Here is a 12,874-nt window from a genome sequence, read left to right as displayed (position 1 = left end):
TTGATTTTGCTATTGATTTTGCTATTGATTTTGCTTTTGATTTGCTTTTGCTTTTGATTTTCTTTTACTTTTGCTTTTGCTAAGCTTTGCTTTTGTCTTTGCCTTCTTTTCTTTTTTTTTTTTTTTTTTCTTATTCCTTAGAACTCTCTGGCTGTCTTTTGTGATCTTTGTTTTACTTTCTTTTTGCGAAGCGGAGAAACGGAACGAAAACAATAATAATCGCGGTCCATCTTTGATTAAAAACGCTTGCTCTCTGGCTCTGAATGGAGTTGTTTTCGTTTAAAGATTTAAAGATGGGCTTATAAGCGGGATTATACAGGATAATACAGGATAATACAGGGTTACATGGAGGGGGGTACAGTCACAACAAAAACATCTAATAAGCAATGGAAGTTTGAAATTAGTTTTTTGAGAACAGGAAGAAGCAATTTGAACTTAAAACTAAAATTGAGTCCATCACAATTTTTAATTTATCAATTTTGGTTTTGGTTTTTTATATATATCTTGAAGATATATATTCTTTTTCTATATATATTTTATATATTTTTGTGGTTTATAATTCAGGAAGCGGAGCGTGCTCGGTGGGTTTTCTTTTTCTCTACTTGGTTTCCATTCCCCTGTTTTTTCGTGGTGTCTTATTTTTTTTATATTTTTGTTTTTGTTTTCAGTGAAATAAAAAGAACATCCACAAGCGTTTTTAGTCAAAGAATCATTTTAGTTTTTTATTATTATTATTTGTTTTGAATTCATCGTTTCTCTTCGCAATCTCAATCTCAAACGGGCTCAAGATATCAAGCTATATATATATATATATGTTTATATATATAGATGTGTATATCTCGATCCTCTTCTCGTTTTAAATGTAAATAATTCGCAAAACCTTTCTAGACGTAGTACATCAAAATTTACAGAATATGAGAATATGAATCTAAATAGTATGTATAATATATAGAAATATATATATATCTGCTTGTATATATATATATATATATATATATATATATATATATATATATATATATATATAAGTGTGTATGTATATAGTGTGTATAGAAATCTTTTTTCGTTTGTTTGTTGTTGTTTACTGCTCAAGGCACACACGAAAAAATCGGAGCGCAAAAGACAACGCGGCGTATGCTTGATATTCAACAAGGGAGTGTTTGCAAGGGAGAGTGGTGTGTGTGCAGGTGGAGTGTGTGTGGGTTAGTCTACAAAACTCTTGGCTGGCAGGCTCAACGCTAGAGCTGCAAAGTATTGCAAGTTTTCATTCTAATTATCGATTTAAAATCGTTTAGTATCGATCTTTTTGCCAGCCCTAGCTCTGGGACCATTCGGTAGAAGCACAGTGGTTAGAAATGTATTAAAAAGGCTTGGAAAAAATTTAAAATATTTATAATGAATAATTGTATAATAAGAACTATTTAAATCAATATATGTATGTTTTAGGAAAAAACTAGATAAATATGAATCTCTATTGGGTTGGCCTTTTTATTAGATTTCAAACCACTGTGCAGCTAGCAGAGAAGTGCTTCCTCTTCGTTTTTAGAGATATTTAGATACGTAGATACTTAGATACGTGTGGTTAGCTTGAAGATACATACGCAAAAGGCAACAAAGTGTGCTTGCCACGGTTAATTGACATCGATAGTCGGCTCAGATACATAAAAGTAGCAAGTGTAGGTGACACAGCCAGCCAAGACACACAGACTTGCACACCCACAACAGGGGAATAAAGATACAAATATAGATACAAATACGGATACGTATACGAATACAGATACAAATACAGATACGGATACTATAGGTAAATATTCAAAGGAATGTTTGTGTTTCTATTTACAACTGGGTTTTGCAGGTTTTCTTTTTCTTTTGTTTTTTTTTTTTAGTTTCTTTGTTTTTTCTTATATTTTTTTTGGCCAATCAACAGTCTAACATAATTAGGTAATAATTTCGATAAAGATAATATTTTGGCTAATTTACGTAAACAACTTAGCATACGATCCAATGTAAACTAGGACTAGGCTAAAGTGAAGATAACAACGGCTATAACAGTGATCCAATATAGGTTCTCAATTTTTTTTTGGCTACAAAATGGAAGCAATATTAACATTATAGTATAACTCCTTTTTTTTTTAATCTTTGGGTTTCCTCTTGGCAATCAAAATTTTCAAGTTATTACGAATCGAGCGAGAGAGACAGAGAGATAGAAAGAGTGTCTTGTTTGGGTAATATATGTATATATATCTAAAAGCTAAAAACTCTTGTAAATTTCGACTAGCTAATATACATAATTACGGCTATATATCTAGGGCGTGTATACTATGTATACTATGTAAATATATATATATATATATATGTGTGACTAAAAAGAGCCAAGTACTAGTACGATGTATCTCTGCTTCTCTGTGTCTTCTCAATAATCATCACCTCTCTCTTTTCCAACCTTTATATACATTCGATTCTAAATCAAACTGGATGGAACAAATGTCGGGGCTCTCAGGGGGTTTACATGGATACGAGCATATGTATATACAATTAAACACACACACATAGAGAGAGAGAGATGGTTTAGTTCTATGTACAATTTCCACAAATAATTGTCACTTCTCACTCGCAAATATAATGAGGAATACACTGAAACTAAAAACCCTTTGAAAACTGTGATTTTATTTGATATATCCCTCTGGATATATCTCAAGGTTTAGTGTATGCTTTTAGCTTTTGATTTCGATTCTGATTCTGTTCCTAATCCTTTTGGGGTTTTTTCTCTTACTCTTACTGATCTTCTAAGGGATGCCTCAGTGATCCTCTCAGGTATCCCCATATTGAACCTCTCATAGATCCCCTTACTGATCCTCTAAGGGATCCCCTTATTGATCCTCTGAAGGATACTTTTACTATTCCTCTCAGGGGTTCTCCCAACTGTTCTGTTAAGACATCCTCTAACTGATCGTCTCAGAGTCCTCTGATTGATCCTCTCAGCAATCTCCTTACTGATCATGTGTGGGATCCCCTTACTGATCCTACTACTGATATCCTGGCAAAGTCAGTACCCAATCTTCCAGAGACACGGCCGCTGATACACTGAGCGAAGCTGGCGGGGCAAAAGCAGAGCAAAAGGGCCTCGCCAATGGAGCAGAGAGAGATATATATAAAAAGATATACATATATGCATATATAAAGAGACAGATATATATATATATAAAGGGACAGAGAAAGAGAGAGTACAGAAGTGGAGCTGTGGACTTCTTCCGATGATCAGTGGTGGTTACATAGTTGTCTAAGCTCGTCAAGGGTTCAAAGATTGTGCGGCAAGGTATCGGTATCGGTTTCGTTATCGTTATCGGTGTTGGGACTTGGATGGGGCTTTAGATTGGGCTCCGACTGCAGCCAAAAGTCAAATCACAGATCCAGGGAATCCGGCGGCGTCGGCTTGGTGGGCAACATGCCAAAAGGATCATCCACCACTACACTATCCTCCTCCTCCTCCTCGTCTTCGTCATCGTCATCGTCATCTTGGTCACAGTTCCCGTCGGCATCGTCACCCAGAAATATGCACTCCTCGACATCGGTGTCATAGCAGGGATCAAGATTAACCTCATGCAGCTGAAGATCCAGCTCAAGGAGATCCCAGGAGCCACCAAACTCCGCCAGGGGTATGCTCGGTGGCCTTTCCGGCGCTGCCGCCGGCGGCGGCACAAAGTCATTGGAAAAAGCATCCGAGTTGCAGGGTTGAGAGCTGGGCGAGATATTCGGCGTGGGTGTCTCCGGTGTGGTCAGCGACACCTGACCACCCATCTGCGTGGCCATGCCAGTACTGGACTCATCAATAAAAGACCTGCCCACCGAGCTGAGGCTGAACTCGAGAAGCTTCTTGGAGGGATGTGACCGTGAAGGCAGAGCAGTCGGCTGCTGCTCACTGCTTACTTCCGGTATAACCGTGAGGCACTTGCAGTTGGCCAGCGATAGGGAGGACAGCACCGAGGTCTGGGTCTGTGAGTTTGTCTGCGACTGGGTCAGGGTTTGGGTGTGGACCTGGACCAGGCTGCCGCCGCTGCTGCTCAGGCAGGAGGAGGAGCCAACCCCTAGGCCCAGACCATTAACCAACGAGCCATTCCTTGCCGGCGAACTGCTGCTCTGCGGCAACTGAACCTGGGAGAGGGTCTGCGATTGGGACAGAGTGCGGGACTGGGAGAGGGTCTGCGATAGGGTCTGGGACTGGGACAGGTTCTGGGCCTGTGACTGTGACTGCGACTGAGACTGGTAATGGGTCTGGGTGGCGCTGCTCGTGGTGGTGCTGGCGCTGGCGCAATGATGACGCACTGCGCTAGCCAGGCGCTGCAGATTCTCGTAGGAATCGGCGCTGTCCAGACGCTTGCTGCGAAAGAGACGCACCTGCTGTTTCTGCTGCTGCTTCAGATGGATGCTGTCCAGCGACGGCAGCTTCATTGAACCCATTGAGGCGGAGGTCAGTCCAATGTCGCTCAGTGGCACCAAAGTATTAAGAACATCCGGCGAGTCCAACGGACTGGACAACGGGGTTGAGCCCAAAGCGGCATTGACCAAAAATCTGTGAAAAATAAAACCAGGATTACTCTTGATCCAAGTCTTGGCTGATACCCAACCCACATCTGTCGCTGCAACAGGTTCTGCCAGACGGCCTTGAGCTCCAGGGAGGGCGCTCGCAGGATAAGACTTTTGCGGCGTGCTCCTCGCTTCGGCGTTCGGGTGAGATCGGGGGCACAGTACCCGGTTGGACTCTCGGCCAAACGTCCATTGGGATCCACAGTTAGACGGAACTCGGTGGCTGTAAAAAGGGATTAGGATAACCAGAGGTCAGGGGAGGTTCAGGTTGACGAATTCACTCACTCTTCTTGCGCATGTGAAAGCAGGAGTCGACCACATTGGCTATTGGTATGGGCTCCTCGGTGATGAACAGTACCCGGTCCCGGCTGACCTTGGCAAAGACAATAATATCGCTAAAAAGCAGCGTCCAATAGGGCTTCACGGATCGCCCCTCGACGCGGGACAGATCCCCACCGAATATCCACTGGCGACCCTGTACAGCCAGGGTAAAGGGCTTGCACTTGGTGAACACCATCCGTGATTCCAAATCCTGAAGCGTGAGCAGCGGCCTTCCTTCGCCCAGGGGCTCCATGAGGCCACTGCTCACTGTGATCTCCCGGTAGGCTGCCTGCAGTTCAGCAATCACCGTGCTAAAGTTCTTGTGCTCCTCGGTATCCACATGGCAATTGCCAGCGAGCAGCTGCATCAGCTTGAGAATTTCCCGGAAATGCTGCAACGGTCGATGGATAAACATGGTGAGATCGGGACGCTTACGCGGCACAGCCGGTTCTGTGATGAAGGCAATGAACTCGGACCCCGTCTGCCGCGATTTGTTGACCAGGACGCAGTCCGCCCGCTTGATTCCATTGCAATATTTCTTGTAAGCCGCACAAATCGCTGTCGTCTTGGAGAGATACACCCGCGAGGCGAAGTTCATGTGCGGCTCCTGGTCCGGTTGCTGTTGCTGCTGATCCTGGCTGCTGCACAGCTGCTCGAGGATGTCTTCCGCAATGCGCAGCAGCTCGTCAATGTTCTGGAACAGGGTGCGGTGGTCATTCGGCGAGATGAGGTCCTTTCGCTCCAGCAAAGGCTGCACGAATCGCTGTACTCCAAAGTGCAGGGCCGCCGTGAAGTTTTGCTCGCGGCTAATCAGTTGAAGGAGAAAGCGCCGCCGGTTATCCGTGATGGGCACAATGGACTGGAGAGGTAATAGAAGGGTTTAAGAACGGGGTTTTCGCTTAGTAATAGTTGAAGACTTGGAGGAGGTCTAGGGTTTTGGTGGGAGTGAGAAATGTATGGAATATAGTTATGGGAGATAGTAAAAAAAGGAAAAAGAATTGCATGAAAAAAGAATTGCCTTTAGAAGGTCATTAAGCTAAAAGTTTTTATAGGTTCGGTTTAAAAAATGGATAATCTAAACCCCTCTTAAAAGTGTCTTAACCTTCACTTAAAGTGTGATTTAAAAAAAAGATTAAGAGGATTGAGGTTAATTCGTGATTAGAAAAGATCTTAAAGAATATTAGAGAAGGTCTTAATAAATGTTAGCGAATGTCTTAAAGAATTTCGGAAAGGGAAGTGAGATATATAAAGGATTAAAGATATTAAGTGAGCTACAAAGAGAAGCTCCTTAATGGAAAATGTTAGCTTAGTTTTATCAAAAATAAAAGGAACACATGATATATAGGTGTTATGTCTTAAAGATGGTATGTCTTATTGGTGTCATATCTCAAAGATGTTATGTCTTATAGGTGTCACGTCTTTAGTCTAATGATCCATCCTAAACGAGACAATGTATAAACCAAACAAAGAAATCAAAACTCAGACACATGAAATCGAAAAAAGTTTATTGTCAAGCGGGTTCAGTGGTTTCTCAAAGGAACTAAGGGCTAGGCACAATATATAAATATATATATATAAAAAAAAAGAAATTAATAATTAATTAATAATAAATCTTAACGGATAAAGGGGACAATATATACAAATGGCAAAGACACAAAAAATACAAAAAAAAAAGAAGAATAATGTTTTATGAAGAAAGACCGTGGTGAGTCAGTGTCCTAGACGATGACACCCTTGCCTACCTCCTTGCTGAAGGTGACCTGTGGCAGGTGTAGCCTCCGCTTGGCAGCCTCAATCGATGAGGTTGTTCCAGAGCAGGCGGTGGCCGGTCGGCTTAGGCTGTTGCCCATCTGTGCGGAGCCTTGAATTCGGGAACTAGCTGTTCTTTGCAGGCTTATCAAGGCGGTGCCCGTTCCCGTTCCCGTAGTTGTCGTTGCTGTGGTATGCTCCTCACTACCCAGTCCTAGACCCACACCCACGCCCACTCCCATGCCTGGCATCTGATGGCGGGTATTGCTGGTGGCGGTGCTGCTGCTAACGTTTGCATTGGAGCCACCCAGGTTCGTGATGATGGTGGTGGCGCCCGCGCCTGACCTTCTGAAAATCTCCAACGTCAAGGCCGAGCCCTGCGATCGTATCAAGTTCAGAACATCAGCCTCGGGCATCGTGACCACATTGTGCTTGTCCACGAAGATCACATAGTCGCCGGGCAGGATGCCGCATCGGTCTGCGGAGAGACCAGCCTCCACCTTCTCCACTCGCGGTGGATGTGTCCACACAATGGAGAAGCCAAAACCTCGTTCCTCTGTCCTTGTCAGCCGTTTGGTCATCGTGAAGGGCGTGCGTCCTGTTTGCCGGCTGCCAGATCCTCCTCCTCCTCCTCCTGGCATAGTGGACTGACGTCTCCCGCTGGCTGTTGATCCATTCAAATGATTGGCATTACTCTCATTGGCCTTGGTCGCCGTGGCTCCCGTTCCCGCTGCAGATCCTGAATTGGCATTGGTTGTGCTATTGGCATTGCCATCCGCCGGCGGATCCAGCTCTAGGAAGCGCAGGAATAGATTCTCATCGGCATCGCGCTGATGCAGCGCCTTCTTGCTCAGCCTCATGGGCTGCTGGGGCTGTTGTGGCATCAATGGATCCTCCCGGCCCATGCTATCGATGCTGATGCTGATGACCTCGTCGTTGAGAGGTAGTGACGTTGTCGTGGCTCCCACACCCACGCCCACGCCCGATCCATTGGCCGTTTTCTGTGGCGTCAAGGTTACAGTGGCAGCCGCTGCCATCTCTAAGGATTCCTGCTCCTGTTCCTGCTCCTGCTCCTGCTCCGTTACTTGCTCTGCTCTATGACGATGATGATCCTGGCCTGGGGCTTTCGTATGGCTCTGCTGGCGATGATTATTATTATTATTATTATTGTTGTTGTTGTTGTTGATATTGTTGGGTGGACATGGCTGCGAGAGCAACTTGTAGGATCCCGCCGTGGTGGCCGCCTCTGGGTGCACTAGCTCGCTTAGGGGAAAGTTGCTGCAGCCCAGGAACTCGCTGCGTCTGTGAAGGAGAAGGGAGAAGGTCAGGAGTATTTTTTTTACTTATAGTTTATTTAATTATATATAATATATATATTGTTTTAAGTTTAATTTATTTTTTAACATGTATTTTTTTTTATTTATTTATTTACATACATATATCTATTTTTTATGTAATTTGTTTTAAAAATTATTTATTTACATCTACTTTTTTTATTTATTTTTTTAAATAAATTTTTTGTATTAGTTTTTTTTTATTTATTTATTTATATATTCTTATCTATAAATACCTTTTTTTTATATTTTTTATTTTTGGTAATTTATTTATTTATGTAGATTTTTTTAGTTTATTTATTTATTAATATCAATTTTTTTTAGTTAAAGACGTTTTTTTTTTAAATTTATTTATTTTTATTTTCATCTAGTTTTTAATTTTTTTTTAAATTTTTTTATATCTAGTTATTTTTATTTATTTATTTATTTATATATTATTTTAATTTATTTATTTATATTTTTATCTAACTCAAAGAAAGGAACCCCCCCCCCAAGGGTCTATCGATTCTATTTTGCAAGTATCCTTCGAAAGTTTTCGAGGTTTCTGGAAATTTATAAATATTTTATAGGGAAACCCCTTGAAAGCAACGACTTTATCCTTTCAGGATAATACCTATTGATTCATATATATGTATATAAACTCTGGGCTCCTCTCTATTAGATAATACCAACTTAGACTTAGGCCTAGATTCTGGCTGGGCACGTTGTCTAGGTCTGACGGACTTTGTCTAATTATAGTTGGCTTACAGCTGATCCAAGCCTAGCACCTGACCCGCTTTTCTCGCGCTCTTTCAACCACTTTTCCTGCTAGTTTTCCCCCTCTCTTTGGACAGCGACCAGCGTACGTGACATAAATCAATTAGCGGCTTTAAGCTGCTGCCGCATTCCTTGGCTAGAAAATGTGTTTGGCCCGGAAATGCGCTTTGCCCGGCCAATTTGTTGGGCGGAAAATGGGTGTACATATATATAGTACATCTCCTGCTGCCACCCACTCGGTGCCACCACCCCCCTGCTGGCTTAGGAGAGGTTGCTGCTGGTGGTGGTGGTGGTGGCAGCATGACAGTGGCTCGTACATTGCCTCTTCTTCCACTGGCCACTTGGGTCTGAAGTTGGCGCGCGTATTTGGGTCACTTTTATTGATTTTCCCGGAGTTAAGGACTCGCTCGCTCTCTGACTCTTTGTATTTATTTATTTCTTAGTTGTATTTTTGTGTAGTTTTAGGGGGGGGGCGATTGCAATCGCAGCTGTCAGGTGCAGTGGCTTTTTCGGGTAACGAGGTCCTGTGGACAGGACCTCATCAATTATTAAGTGGCTTTTGTCGTTTTGTAAATTGACTTAAAACGCTGCCAAACTATTTTCACAACTCGCACGTACTTGAATTATGCATGGCAAATGAGGGAACAGGGAAATGGGAAATGAGAAAATGAGGAAAATGGTGGAAATGGGGAAAATGCCAGCTAGAAGCAGGTGGTGCGTGAGGTAAGCAGGCTTAAATGGGGAAATGGGCCTTAATGGGTAAGGATGAGGGTAGTAGTGCCTGGTTTATGGCCGGCCTTTAGGTCCCGGGCGTACATTTAGTTAGTTGGCCACTTCAATTAGCCACCAGGATAACCCAGGATATGGTGCGTGTGCGTGTACGGTTTTTAAGCCTGGGCATTGCATAATCAACGCCATCGATTTGGCATTAAATTCGCTTTTCCGGCACAATGTTGCTTCTCTTTATTATAATTATATTTTTTTGAGCCTTGGCTAATGATGTCCTTGAAGCTTAATTCATATTTTGAAGAGAGAACACCTCACAGACACGCGCGCTTAGGCAGAACCTTTAGCCACTTCCTGTTCGCGTTTGTTTAGGCAGCATGCCCCCGAAATTATGCTACACTTTCCATGCTCACACACGCACACACACTGTTATATAAGTTTTCCGTTGCATACTTTTGCTCCTTCGAAAGGACACTCTAACCAAAAAAAAATCTACAAAAATAAATAATGAAGCAGGCGTAGGATATATGTATCTATATATATCGGAAGATATATAGCTTTCTCAAGTGCATATAGGAAAGTGCACCTACTTTGCCGTTTCGATTTCCTGCGCTTTTCTTTCTCGAGCGTTGCCAGTCGCTTTTCGCACGCGAGCTTGCCACTCGGACTGAGTAACGGGAACTGAGCGCTGCTCGCTCTCAGGGAAAAACTGGGGAAAATCGCTTGACTCGGGGCTCTGGGCCCGGGAAAGTTGACTGGAAGTCGCCTAAACTGCGCACGCGGACTGGAAGGGACAATAAGGGTGGCTTGTTTATGTGCAGGAAATGCACAAGACACACGCACACACAAGCAGGAAGAGAAAGGATACTGGAGGTGCCACGAGGCCAGGAAGGGCGCCACAATTAACCAGACGCTCTGGCAGCTTTGGTCTTTTGCCTGCTCCAAAATCCACACCCCCTGCTGTTAGCCACTCGAAAGGAGCCCAAGGAGCTTCCCTCGATAAACGTTTTCGGGGTGAATGACTTGTCGCAGGACTTTAACTCGAACGTTGAACGATGGGTGGCATGGCAAGAAAAATTTGTGCTTATTGTTATTTTAAATAATATCTAATTGCTTTTTAATCTAAAATTATTGATTTCATTTTAAAAAGAAAATTTTTTTAATAAATTAAAAGGAAGCCTAGAGTTGCCAACAAAATATTAATTGTAGCATACTTTTGCGCTGATTATCAAGGGATTTTAATTAAGAATAAGAAATAAATATTAAAATACTAATATAAATTTGTATTATTGTATTAAAGAAGAATTAAAAACATGCAAATTTTTGGAAATTAAATTCTCAAAAGTATCTTTTAAATACCATAGGGTTTCAGAAACTCAATTAAATATTTATAAATTTTCTTTTAAAATTCTTCATTATTTCCCTTCTTTAAACCCACTAAATATTTGCAGTGTAGCCCTGCTTATGGCTTGGGGGGGGAGGTTGTTTCTTATAAATTCTTGTTTTGTTTTCCTGTTTCTTGGGCTTTCTTGGCTTTCGACCGTACTCGTACTCACTTTAAATGGCGATCCCGATGCCACACAGCCAGCTGAAGATGCTCGCCATCGCCAGAGCCGTTAACAACCGGAAAACTGAAACGCTGATCGAAGTAGGGACGACCCGAGTGACGATGGACGGCAGTGCGCTGATAGCCGCCCGCCGACGATGATGAGTGTCCTTGGCCCTGGCCGGACACAGACACCTTTACATAGGCATTGATGCAGCCACTGCCATGGGAACGCTGCAGGTCCCGGCAACGAATCACTGAAAGGGAAAAAAGAGGAAAAGCAAATCAATTAAATGAAAAGCCCTCGAGGAGAGACAGAACATGGTCCCTCGATAATCCCAATTAGAAAAATCGAGGATGGAGTTGGCGCACTTGGAACTCACCATGTACATTTAGTCGCTGCTCCTTGGTATCGTAGACGATGCTCAGATCGATGCTGCCCCTGCTGCTACTGTCCGACCCACTGCCACTGGAACTGGAAGTGGAGCTGCCACGACTACTGCTCCGCTTGGCCACCTGCTGCTCGACCTCCTCCTGCTCCTCCTCGTCGCTGGAGTTTCCCGAGCCAGAGCTGGAAGAGAAACTTAGGCAACGCTTGGTGCTGGGCACATGCTCCAGCTGCTGCTCCAAATGCTGCTCCAGCTCCATATGCTTCTTCAGCTCTAGCTTATCCAGCTTGGGCGCTGTGGTCTTGTGGGGATTCTTTCGGCGCACCACTCGCTGCCTCTTCAGATGCGTGGGTGTGCGCACCTCCATCTCGTGGACACTCGTCTCGCTCCACTCGCCGCCGGCACCAGTGTCCGCCAGAAGAGTATTAGTACTAGTACTGGGCGGAACCACCTTACAGCGCACCTCCTTTCGGGCCGACTCTATGATGGCATCCAGCATCCTGTCCAGTGTGGTATCACCCATGCGGGAGGAGGATAGCTGCGAATCCTCGAGAGCCGTGGAACGCTGGGGCAGGCAGCGGAGAGCCGCCAGCTGGGGCGTGGCCTGACGCGGACCACTACCCTCGCTGAAGCTTCTACGCTGCGGACTTTTGCCATGGACATTGCTTAGATCCTGTAGAGCAATTAGGCTGGCATTGCCAAAGGGACTGCTCATGAAGTGAACACCAAAATTCTCCTTGTTGGCATCGCCCGGAAGTCCGGCAACGGGGCGACGTCGTCCGCGTGACTCCTCTACCACGGCGCTGGAGCTGGAGTGGCGATGCATCCGTGTCATGGTTGGCATGTCCCTAACTGGAAGGAAGGGTTTATATATTTTAAATTTGTTAAATAAATTCCTAACTAAAAATTAGGAAAATTTGGGAAAGAGTATTTTCTAGGTTAATATTTTAGACTAATAAGATGCGTAACGGCTTCTTATTTTTTTGTGCTTAGCGTTATATATTTTTAAAAATTTGTAAATGAGGGAAAAGAGTTTCCTAGATTCATATTTTAAGGAGTTAATATATTAATAAGATGCGTAACGCATTTTAATTTTAGGAACTAACTTTAGACTTCTTTTGAAATGCTTTCCCCTGGGTGTTATTTTTAACTAATTGAGAACATTAATATCTAGCAATTAATAAAAATGTATAGGAAGAAGTTGTATATAAAGGACTCTTCATTTTCTCCTCTTTGGTTGGCAAACAAAATCCTGCTCCTGGGCAGCTGGCTGCCAAACAAGAGGATCAGTGCCGAGGCAGGGTTCTGGTTTGCTGCTCCTTCTCCTCCTTTCCATTCATTTCCATTCTCTGCTGTTTTTGGGAACTTCTTCCCGACAATTTCGACGCAAAAAAAAAAAAAAAAAAAAAATCTCAAAAGAAAAGGAGGCTCGGACAAAGCCGGAATTTTTGCAAATTGTTTTTATTTTA

General features: G+C 43.4%; 2 protein-coding genes across 2 annotated transcripts; both read right to left on the bottom strand.

The window, feature by feature from the left end:
- Positions 1 to 3,402: 3,402 nt before the first annotated feature.
- On the bottom strand, positions 3,403 to 6,394 carry LOC138929239 (uncharacterized). The gene is made up of 4 exons (XM_070288568.1): positions 6,371 to 6,394; positions 4,870 to 5,764; positions 4,630 to 4,807; positions 3,403 to 4,570 (listed from the first exon to the last, which is right to left on the bottom strand). Exons 1-4 carry the CDS (start codon positions 6,392 to 6,394, stop codon positions 3,403 to 3,405), a joined length of 2,265 nt encoding a protein of 754 aa, XP_070144669.1.
- A 142-nt stretch (positions 6,395 to 6,536) lies between these two features.
- Positions 6,537 to 12,249, bottom strand: LOC138929238 (uncharacterized). The gene is made up of 5 exons (XM_070288567.1): positions 11,400 to 12,249; positions 11,027 to 11,273; positions 7,779 to 7,956; positions 6,938 to 7,730; positions 6,537 to 6,889 (listed from the first exon to the last, which is right to left on the bottom strand). Exons 1-5 carry the CDS (start codon positions 12,247 to 12,249, stop codon positions 6,624 to 6,626), a joined length of 2,334 nt encoding a protein of 777 aa, XP_070144668.1. The 3' UTR covers positions 6,537 to 6,623.
- Positions 12,250 to 12,874: the final 625 nt, after the last annotated feature.

Source organism: Drosophila kikkawai, chromosome X (assembly GCF_030179895.1).
Source record: "Drosophila kikkawai strain 14028-0561.14 chromosome X, DkikHiC1v2, whole genome shotgun sequence".
In the NCBI taxonomy this organism is placed as follows: Eukaryota; Metazoa; Arthropoda; class Insecta; order Diptera; family Drosophilidae; genus Drosophila; species Drosophila kikkawai.
Note: the sequence above shows the minus strand (reverse complement) of the source record. Positions and strands in the feature narration are given on the sequence as shown.

What these genes read in the sequence shown, in the direction of transcription:
- LOC138929239 (XM_070288568.1), bottom strand. Translation starts at nt 6,394, where the DNA reads ATGTGTCTGAGTTTTGATTTCTTT. An exon ending in CTTTCACATGCGCAAGAAGA is followed by an intron (nt 4,808 to 4,869) that starts GTGAGTGAATTC and finishes CCCTTTTTACAG; the next exon opens with CCACCGAGTTCCGTCTAACT. An exon ending in AACCTGTTGCAGCGACAGAT is followed by an intron (nt 4,571 to 4,629) that starts GTGGGTTGGGTA and finishes TATTTTTCACAG; the next exon opens with ATTTTTGGTCAATGCCGCTT.
- LOC138929238 (XM_070288567.1), bottom strand. Translation starts at nt 12,249, where the DNA reads ATGCCAACCATGACACGGATGCATCGCCACTCCAGCTCCAGCGCCGTG. An exon ending in CATCGGGATCGCCATTTAAA is followed by an intron (nt 7,957 to 11,026) that starts GTGAGTACGAGT and finishes TCTCCTTCACAG; the next exon opens with ACGCAGCGAGTTCCTGGGCT. An exon ending in CTCCAATGCAAACGTTAGCA is followed by an intron (nt 6,890 to 6,937) that starts GCAGCACCGCCA and finishes CAGGCATGGGAG; the next exon opens with TGGGCGTGGGTGTGGGTCTA.